Source organism: Harpegnathos saltator, unplaced genomic scaffold (assembly GCF_003227715.2).
Source record: "Harpegnathos saltator strain DR-91 unplaced genomic scaffold, Hsal_v8.6 scaffold534, whole genome shotgun sequence".
Lineage (NCBI taxonomy): Eukaryota > Metazoa > Arthropoda > Insecta > Hymenoptera > Formicidae > Harpegnathos > Harpegnathos saltator.
Window position 1 is genome coordinate 537,510 of NW_020230354.1, and position 9,991 is coordinate 547,500.

The 9,991-nt window shown below is 48.0% G+C and overlaps 1 protein-coding gene across 7 annotated transcripts in view; it reads right to left on the reverse strand.

Moving 5' to 3' along the window:
- Nucleotides 1-2,478: 2,478 nt before the first annotated feature.
- Nucleotides 2,479-9,991, reverse strand: part of LOC105186775 (probable serine/threonine-protein kinase DDB_G0267686) — a 123,517-nt gene continuing 116,004 nt past the window's right edge. For 4 of the 7 annotated variants that reach the window (XM_025303136.1, XM_025303134.1, XM_025303132.1 and 1 more), the window contains 5 exons: nt 9,363-9,563; nt 8,509-8,571; nt 7,380-7,648; nt 4,791-5,008; nt 2,479-4,048 (listed from right to left, as the gene is read on the reverse strand). In XM_025303136.1, the coding sequence (XP_025158921.1) occupies nt 3,773-4,048; nt 4,791-5,008; nt 7,380-7,648; nt 8,509-8,571; nt 9,363-9,563 (1,027 nt within the window). In that variant the 3' untranslated portion in view covers nt 2,479-3,772. Of the gene's footprint in view, nt 4,049-4,790; nt 5,009-6,193; nt 6,237-7,379; nt 7,649-8,508; nt 8,572-9,362; nt 9,564-9,991 lie in introns of those variants that run through there. The other 3 variants (XM_025303133.1, XM_025303131.1, XM_025303137.1) reach the window with 2 other exon arrangements.

The window sequence follows — 9,991 nt, forward strand, 5'->3', positions numbered from 1 at the left end:
CTCTCTTTCTCTCTCTCTCCTTCTGTCTCTTTTACCATTGTTTCTTGCGGAATCTCACATCGCTCAGGTGATGTGACTCATTATTACTTTAGACGTAATTTAATGACGCAAACGTACATATCTTTACGAAGTCGATAAGACCACGTACGTACTCGTTAAATTCGATTTCCACACGTATCGCGTCTCGGCTCGTCAAGCGAGCGCAACGTGTTCTACAAGGCGTGGAAGGAATTTGATCAGTATTCATCGATAAATACCCTTTATTCAATCGGAGTAACATTTATACTTACTTAAAGCATGTTATTGAACTTATATACCTGTAGAATTTTATTAACGGCAACAATCATAATCGCAATGATAATGAAACATAACGGCAACAGAGAGTGATGGTAAATTGAACCGACAATAGCAATCATAATATAATAATAATAATAATAATAATAATAATAACAATCAAACTAATGCTAATAATAAAAATAATAATAATAATAATAATAGTATTAATAGCAATTATCACACACATGACTAGTAGATGACGACGATAATGATACGAATAATGACACCGCCGAGTATATCAATGATATTGCAACGGAACGCGGGAGGTGATGCGGGAAAGTCAAAATGTAGTCACTGTCGATTGTTGGTTAATCTATTCATCCCACATTCGCATGTCATTCCACCTTCGTACTCGTCAATCGCGCTAAAATCGCAGTAAAAGAAACGCATGACGATAGTGACAATAATAATGGTAATTATAATGATAATGATAGTGACAAGAATAATTATAACGTCGAGATTATTCGTAATTGTCGGTCGACTATCGCTATCTTTAGTTTATTATTACTCTCACTACACGGTGGTTGGTTAAAGTATATTTACTTTTTCTGCATGCTTTCCTCCGCCACCTCGTCAGCCTCACAGACGAACAATTAATACCTCCATAACTTCCGCATCCCGATTTTTTTTATATACATACACCACACGTACTCACATTTGGAGCGAACTCAGTATAATCTTAATGTAACGCAGCCTTGCACGCCAGCAATCACTGATTATCCGATCGACATATCTGCTACTCGATTTTCGGCACTGCGTATGTCTCATTGCGATAACAAGAGTTTGGAATAAGAATATTAAAAATATCTCACGTCTTACGCCATTGCTGCGATAACGTGCCGTACATCTTGCCGGTAGTATTAATTATTGTATTAATTAGCACAATGAGTCGATTAAATTTCCGACGGCACCGTTCGCACGTGGACATATCTTTTCTCGTTATTTATAATTAGCTGGCTCAACTCTTGTGGTCGGGACAAGACGGGACGTGCATTTTCAACGTCCTTGGAGCGTTCAAGTCCTTTCCCGTCTCGTTTTTCACCGTGCTGCCAATTTTGTTAACATGGTGTTAACGTTTAACATCGCATCTATGTCGATCGACGTGGGTGTGAAAGGTCAGCCAGCGCGAAAATGAAAATTCCGGGCGTGATATACCCCGCGATGATGATGATGATGATGATGATGATGATGATGATGATGATGATGATGATGATGATGATGATGATGATGATGATGATGAATGATGATGATGATGATGATGATGATGATGATGATGATGATGATGATGATGATGATGATGATGATGATGATGATGATGATGATGATGATAATGATGATATTAATAATAATAATAATAACACTCGTAACTCTAATGTAGTTCCCACGAGAAGCGTCGGCTCCTACGACTCGCGCTTCAGACTTTCGGTATTTACAGGTTCTCGTAGCTTTCTCCTCGATCCAGCAGCGAAACGAACACGCAATGATGGTAATAATAATCAGAATAAATAGGAACGTAAACTGATCAACGAAACAGTAACAACCGCGCCGATGCAAAATGTACACGTGATTTCATGGTGCGGCAAGTAATTCGCGAATGTACAGGAGAGAATGCGACGCATCCTAAAATTATTGCACGTACGAACGAGTATCCTCCGACCGAATCGGCCGCACCGTATCCCTTCGGGATACGCTCATTCTCGATCCCATCTCTCGTATCCTTGACGGAACGATCCGCGATTGTCGGATCACCTGCGATTCGTGCCTCGAACACTTATAAATTCGACATTGCATCGTGCTTACCATTGACATCTATCGGTGAAGAGGAGTCCAACACTTCTTTATCTCGTGAACGTCTCCTCTCTTTCGCTCTGTCTTTCTCTCTCTCCCTCTCTCCATCTCTCTTTCTCTCATCGTCTCACCAGAATCGCCGCTCATTATCATCAGCGATTCTCTCCCACCTCTATAATAATTGTATATCTCTGTGACTATATGTACAACCTATGGACACAACGCGTCGCACTTTTCTCTCATAGACTCGTTAATATTATATAAATGCATTGGTATATATAAATATATAAATAAATAAATATATATATATATATATATATACATATATTTATATATATATTTATATATACTCGTGACTATACTGTATCGACAGTAGTAAGAGTAGTGGTAGCAATAATGTGACGATTGGATTAGTCGCTAAAAACGATCCGGCTGGTTTGTAACAGTTACAGTAGTAGTAATAATAGTAGTAGTAGTAATAATCATAATAATAATAATAATAGTGACTAGCTGGTAAATGGTTAGCCGATAAACTTGGTTTATAAGTAGCCCTCGGTTCAGCAGAAGCGTCATTGGGTGGACACGCCGGCCGGTATCCTCGTAAGTCGCGCGCGCGCGTCGATCGCTCAAAACGGTAATAACAGTTACACAGCGGTAAAGTGCAGCGGCAAGAATCCGATATACAGCTAAGGTCAATCTTGTTCCTTCCTCATGTCTTTTTTCCTCTTTACACGACTTAGAGCATTAACCATCGACCCGTCGAATAATATATAAATGCATTCCCCTTCTATTGAGTGGTGTGTGTTTGTATACGTGTGTTACGTGTGTTGCATGTGTCGCACCCACGTGTGTATGTGCGTGCGTATGCGTGTATATATATGTATGTATGTGGACGCATGTGTGTACGTGTGTGCCCTGTGAGCCCGTATACGTGTGTATGTGTGTACGTGTGTATTTACATTACGAGGCGGCGACGACAGCCGCAGCCGCCGCGATCCGTCGATCGTGATACTCTTGACGCAGATTCATTCATTATGTACAAAAGATATATTGCTAATGAGCAACGTCGCTCCGCGTGTAGTAGAATAACAGTCCGTCAAGCTTGCAGCTCGGATGGATGCTCACGGAGCCGTCATCCGGTTTAGATGCCGTTAGACAGCGCGCTCACTGACACAGAACGGCCTGTGCGCCTGTGTGTCGGTTTCGGCGTGCTCTCGGCCGGCCACGACGCGGCACTTTCACCCTCCGTCGCAGCTCGCGTGCGAGTACACCTTGCGAGAGACACGCGTCTCTCGCGAGACGCACTCCGAAATCCACGCGAGGGCCACGTATGACGTACGCGTCGTACGGCCGAGCCGCCGCGGCATCCGGGTGAATCACGCGTCACGAAGTCGGGTTTCTCCCAAGGTCGTAGGCCGATCCCGCGCGGAGCTCGGTGACGATCGACGCCGGCGGTCCTTGGTCGTCTCCTCGGCCGCCGGGACGTCTCTCATCGGCGCCGTTCGTTCACTCGGTGCACTCGGTGAGCGGGGGGTGAACTATGACCGCGATCCACGACGCGAACACGAGGTCGTCGAGTCGCTTGCGGGTCTCGCGCGAGCTCCGAGCGACGCTCTCAGTACCCAATCGTCGAGCCTTAAGGATGGTCTCAGATGGGTGTCGGCAGGACCGTGAAGTCCTGCAGAGCTGTCTTCACCGTCTCGTAGATCGGCCGGTTGCTTTCGTCGGTGCAGTAGCTGTCGGCGGTGCACAGAGTCTGCAGCTTCGTCAGGTAACTGTCGAAGTTCTCGTGGCCTATCTTCTCCTGCGGTCCGCCCGGGGCGTTCGGTATTCGCACATGCTCCAGCAGGGAGATCATGTTGTCGCGCAGCGACTGGTAGTATTCGGTCAGATTGTTGTTACGCTGAGCTATCGTTGACGTTTCCTGCGAAAAGAGAGAGAGAGACGAGCGACGTGATAAGCGCCTTTTTGTTCAATGCCAGTGGATAGCGCGGTATTCCGCGACCACGTAATTGCCTCCACTGTGACCATGCATGCACACGACTGATAAGAAATGATAATGAACAATTAATTCGTTTAAATGAACACAATCAAATCTCTCGTATTCAGAGACGAGTACTCGACAACTCTTTCTCGCGACTGGAGACGCAAAATGAACGAAGTCGAGAGGAGATGATGAGAGCTCTCGAATACACCGATCGAGTTTAGGCAAGTAGATAATAGAAGCGCACCGAAATTCGAGTGTCTGTAATTTCAAAAACCATACGTTTCGCTCTACTTCCGAGTTGCCTCGGTGAAACCGAGACGTTTGCCTCCCAGAACACAGAACTTCCCTCGCGAATTTTTTTCTTTTCGAGATATACGAGATGTACTAATCAACATCCGATTATTCAAGCGCGGTATCAACTTATGGTTAACAAAAAGATACCATGCAATCGTGGAATATTTCTCCGTAAAATAAAAGACACTATCCCATGTCCGACCAAGGGTAAACACGACGGCGCGAGCAATTCGCTGACGCGAGTACCAAAATTCGGTAAAAACGTTGAAACGAGGAAAATCTATATGACGTAAGCATGATAAGACTCGGATCGTTCGCGCGCTTTTCGTATATTCCCTATTTACTCGACACAGGGTATACCGTTACCGATTGAGCAGACACTGACCTTTTCACCCTGCTTGAGCTGATTCTCCATGGCTGTGATATCCGAGCGCAGGCGTAGGACCTGCGACTCGACCCGGGCGTTCTCTCTCTGGAGCTCGGTGATCTCAGCCTCCAGTGTGTAGAGATCCTCGCTCTGGGCACCGGCGGTCCCGCTACCGCTCGAGTTACCCTGACCCGTGCCCACCGCACCCCCGTGAGCCGGACCACCGGCTTCTACCCCTGAGGACAAGGACAGACACGGTCCAGTTTGGTACGACTGTCCGTCGTACGGCAGAAAGCGAATCGTGCTGGTCGGCTTCCAGTCGGTTTCCTTATCATCAGCGACGACACGCGAAATTGTAATTGAGAGCGCTCGCTCTGCAGCGGGATTGCGGAGGAAACCACTGGAAACCGGCGCGACTCGAGGCCCCGCGAGGTCTGACGGGAGCCTCGCACGAATTCTACCGTACTCAAACGGAAGCGCGTTCGTTGCTTTTCTTTTTTTTTCGTAATAAAAGGCTTACTCCATAAAAAGGTACAACGCTCGCTTTCGCTCGAGAGCAATCACGATCGGAAAGCGTCATTATCGAATAATTCGGAACGGGGGTTGCGAACGGGGTTTCTCTTTTGACGCGATACATATGTTAGGATACAATGTTAGCGAGCATGTAAGTAGTTAACGCCAAGGATATCAGTTCAGGCAGCGACTTAGGCGATGCGGCTTGTTTGTGCGCGAGGAGAATGGACATTGCGTCGTTAGAATCGATCGGATTTGAAGCGAAGTGCTCCGAATCCCGGTGGTGCGCCACCCCTCGCGCGTCCCTTCGCTTCGCTCGGCCCAAGTCACTGCAATTGAGCTTGTCTCGAGATAATAATAGGGACGGTATACGGTTTCTTCTGCGTACGGTTCGTGCCAATCGTGAGAATCACGCATCTCGGCGGAAAAGCGAGAAACATTTTGAGGCTCGTTCGATCAAGCGTGTGCTCCGATTCAGTAAGAGACGCACGAACCTGACAGGAGTGCCGTGGGAGTGGTACGATGATCGGGACGATGTCGGGGTGTCTTGGGGATTTAGCGTGAGGTGCCATCATACCAGATAGAAGAAAAAAAATAGAGAGAGACAGAGACGGCAGAAACCGAGTGCTGGCGTTGATTGCGCGAATGTAGCGTGGCCGCGCGTGAAGATGAGAGCAAGAAAGAAAGAGAGAGAGAGAGAGAGAGAGAGACAGAAAGCTTTTACGGTAATTTATCGTGCCGGAGACGGAACACGACACATCGTAGCGCATGGATAGTATCGTTGCCAACACTCGGACGTCGTCTCGTAAAGAATATGAAAAAAAGAAAAAAAAGATACTGGTGTGTGGATTTTGTATGTAACACCGAAAACACATAAGAAACAAGTGGCGAATACGTCAGTCCCTTACCTTCAAAAGTAATCGTGCTCCGCAAAGCTCAACAGGAAAGGAGCTGATCGTGATCCCAGAATAAATCAGAATATATTATTTTCCATTTCATTAAGACATACGGCTGGTTTTCTGGTTTTACATTTCTGTCTTGTACATAACGAAGGAAGAGGTACCTGCGCGGGATCGAATCGAAAAGGAAGGAAAAGAAAGAAAAGAGAAGAAACGATTACACAAAGTACAACGCTACTGATCGTACGTGTGACATTTTTGTTTTCTTTTTCTTTCTTTTTTTCTTTGGTTTTGGTTTGTTTTGCGGGTGCTTCTCCTCTTTCGTTCGTGAGCTTACTTCGTGGCGTTTCTTTCACCGTTTCGCGTTTCAATCGATATCGCGACGATCTTTCTTTTTTTCTTTTGTTTTCTTTTTGATTATTCGCAAATCTGGATCGATTCTCGTCGTCGCTGAGAGAACGAAAAAAGTCGAGACGGGGGAAAGTAATACTTGAAGAGAAAGAAATCAAGAAAACGAACTCCTTGAGAGTCAAGAAAAAACGGAAGGACGGGAAGGGGCTGGGGGGTCATTCTCATGGTATGACAGCACATCATTGCGTGAAGAGCAGAGTATGGCGTAGCATGGGATCAAGTACAAGGTTAGATATGCACAAGTTTACAAAGAAAGGTACATAATTCCGTATGTTTTAGCAGCGCGCTCGTCCAGAGACCTCACGTACGTCATCATTGCGTGGCGAAATCAACAGGGTGCGATCTTTTCGTTTCTTTTTCCCCTTTCTTTTTTGTTTTTGCACATCGGCCGTCAATCCCCTCGCGCGAACACCGTGGCGAAGAGACGTGTATGAGCGTTGTATGTCGGCGACGAAGCTCCTGAACGAGCACGATGCGCAAGCATAGTGGAAAAGAACAGAGGGCGAACTTAAACTGTCTTATCTACTCTAGAACATAGTTCCTTTCTCTCTCTTTCTATCGCGTACTAATGAGAGACACGAGACGTGTCTCGGTAGTTTTCAATTCTTTTGGCAGCTGCGCGCGCGAGAAGAGCTCAAGCGGTCTCGCTCATTCAGTGAGATTCGATCGGATTCGTCGAGAACGACCAGTTCTCTCACGCACAGCGTGCTCTGACAGTTTTATTCTTCGATCGTTAAGTATCGACAGCCGCAGGAGGCGTCATCAGAGGCAACTCGATCCTCACCGGTGATTCCTTTGCCGTACATGCTCATATTATCCTCGAATTTCGGTTTCTTCACGGCGTGGCCGGCTATCGGGCAGCCCGACAGGGATCTGTGTGTCGAGAAAGAGCCGTTTATGTGGCCGATTCCGTCGCATCCGGGCGTGGGGCAATTAACACCCTCGAACTTCATGGCCGTCGCGGCCGCCACGGCCGCCTTGTGCTGCTCGACCGTGCCGCCGGACTCCAGTACTCGCATCTTGTTCCTGTTTGCGATCGGACAGCCAGACGCGCTGTAATCAGGAAATAAGGATGCGTGAAGATTACGCATGGACAAACGTCGCCGTAAACACCGTCGGCTTCACTCGTCAAATCGTTATCAAGGATCATCCCCCCCCCCCTCCCCACGTAATTATCGCTCTTGTGATTCAGCAGGCGCTTGAGAATATTCATCGTGCGATCCATCTCGATACCTCTCGATTTATATTTATTACAATTATCAAACCGGTCAATCGTGTCAGAAGCAACCACGCGACGTTAGATTTTCCAATTTTACAATCAATGTGGAAAAAAGTGCTATTCGATCGTCGCCGTAAACGTCGTTAGTTTCACTCGCTGAAGCGTTATCAAGAATCCCCGCTTGATTATTATCGTGTAACCACGGCGATTGGAAATACTATTACGAGCAATTATCAGGCCAGCCAGTTGTGCCGGAGGCACTCACGACGTTTAATTTTGCAATCTCGCAATTGACATGGGAGAGAGAGAGAGAGAGAGAGAGAGAGTGATATTAATCCGAAAATAAATCCGAACGAACGAGATCGATCGATCGCCGTAAACATTAGCCGGGTTCACTCAGCAGAGCGTTATCTAGGATCTCCGCGTAATTATCGCGTTAGCTGTGATCGCAGCGGTTGGAAATACGGTCATGCAACACGCGCATCTCGGGGGGTTGTGTGTAATCATCAGACCGACCGATCGTGCCGCTCGAGGCACTCAATCACCCGCAATGAACGTGGAAAGTATGCGCGGCGTCGCGGACCGAAAATATTCAAACGAGAGAGATTAATCAGCCGCCGCAAAGAGGAACGCACGCGCGAGGTTCAAGCGAGATTCGAGCTACGCGAGGATTCCTCCTCTACGAGAGCCTTACCTGCGGTGCGACAGGAATTTGCCGGTGGCATGGCCGGACCCGTCGCAACCCGGGATTGGACATCTGTAGTCCAAAATGCCAACACCACCGTCACCAACACCACATAATCCATCCGCACAGAGCGAGCGTGAAACGAGCGGAAACCGCCAGTTATTAGTCAGCGTCTTCGCCTTTGCGCGGGATATAATTCGGGCTGGGAGTTAGGATGCGGTTACGAGGGAACGGGATTTCCCCTTTCGGTCTCGCGCGACAGCCTCCTGGTACGTGCAATGCGGTCGAGAAGATACCTGCGTTAGCTGTGCTACGTGTGCAACGTGCGAACGCGACGAAAACGCAAATTGAGATCGCGATTACTGCCGTGCCCGCAAATTGCACAACTTGCGAGATGTAGTCGCGTCTTGAGGCCAAAGCCTATCGAGCGTCCGTGTCCGATAGCCCTCGGTTCTCTTTTCGCACCCCCTGTTTCGTTGTTTCTGTCGGCGTCGGTTTTCATCTGCTAATTTTGCACTTGTCAATTTCATTCGCTGACTGCGCACACCGCGATGTGTGCTCGCAGGATGTGTCTATCGGGCTATCTGAATTTCCTCGCGCAAAACTTGAAGATGTATGTATATCTTCTTTTTCATCAAATCATCAAATGATATCTCAATGATCGGCATCGGCAATCTAATGATGTATCATGATCGTTTGTGAAGAGTATCTTTAGAAACGAATTGCGATTGTTCGACAAGATCTCGTCCGATTAGTATCCCTCGCCCGCGAAGAAAGAGAAGCGACTGATCCTCGCGTTAACCAGACCAGAGAGGAAGTGCAGTCGAAGTGAGGAGCGTGTACAAATAAAAGCGTACACGTACACTGACCTCAAGGGCTCAGAATCTTGACCATCGCGGGGTTTACTCTTCGGCTTGTTGGCTCGCGGGCAACCGGACAAACTCCTGTGCGACGAGTAATTTCCCGTGACGTGTCCAGAACCGTCGCATCCCGGCGTGGGGCACTTGAGCTCCTGGGAATGCGCCTGGATCTGCGAGCGGTCGGCTCGCGGGCATCCGGACAGACTGCAAAGGAAAGAAGACTCTCTTCTATTTCGACGCGTTGCGAAAACACCATGAAGACCGCACGCTGCGTGTGCATCGCCGCGGGGGTGCAGCCCGCGGAGATTCGATTATTCAGCGGCAATTAACAAACGCGCGCGCGCGCGCGCGCGCGCGCGCGACACGACCCGGCGAAGCGGTTCCGCAACGCGCTAATCCTCATGGCTCCGGTCGCACGAACGCACACCTCAGAAACGTCCAACCATCGTTTCAGCAACACATCGCATGCAATTTACGCGACGTTGCCACGATGTCGTGAGTACTCACATGACCTAGTCGGCTGCTCGTCTCTCCAAGGAGGAGAACGATCAACGTCTCTCGATAACATTAGGCGCTCGAGGACGAGCGCCGAGCATCTCGTTCGATCGAGAGATCATCTACGAGTCGCACGA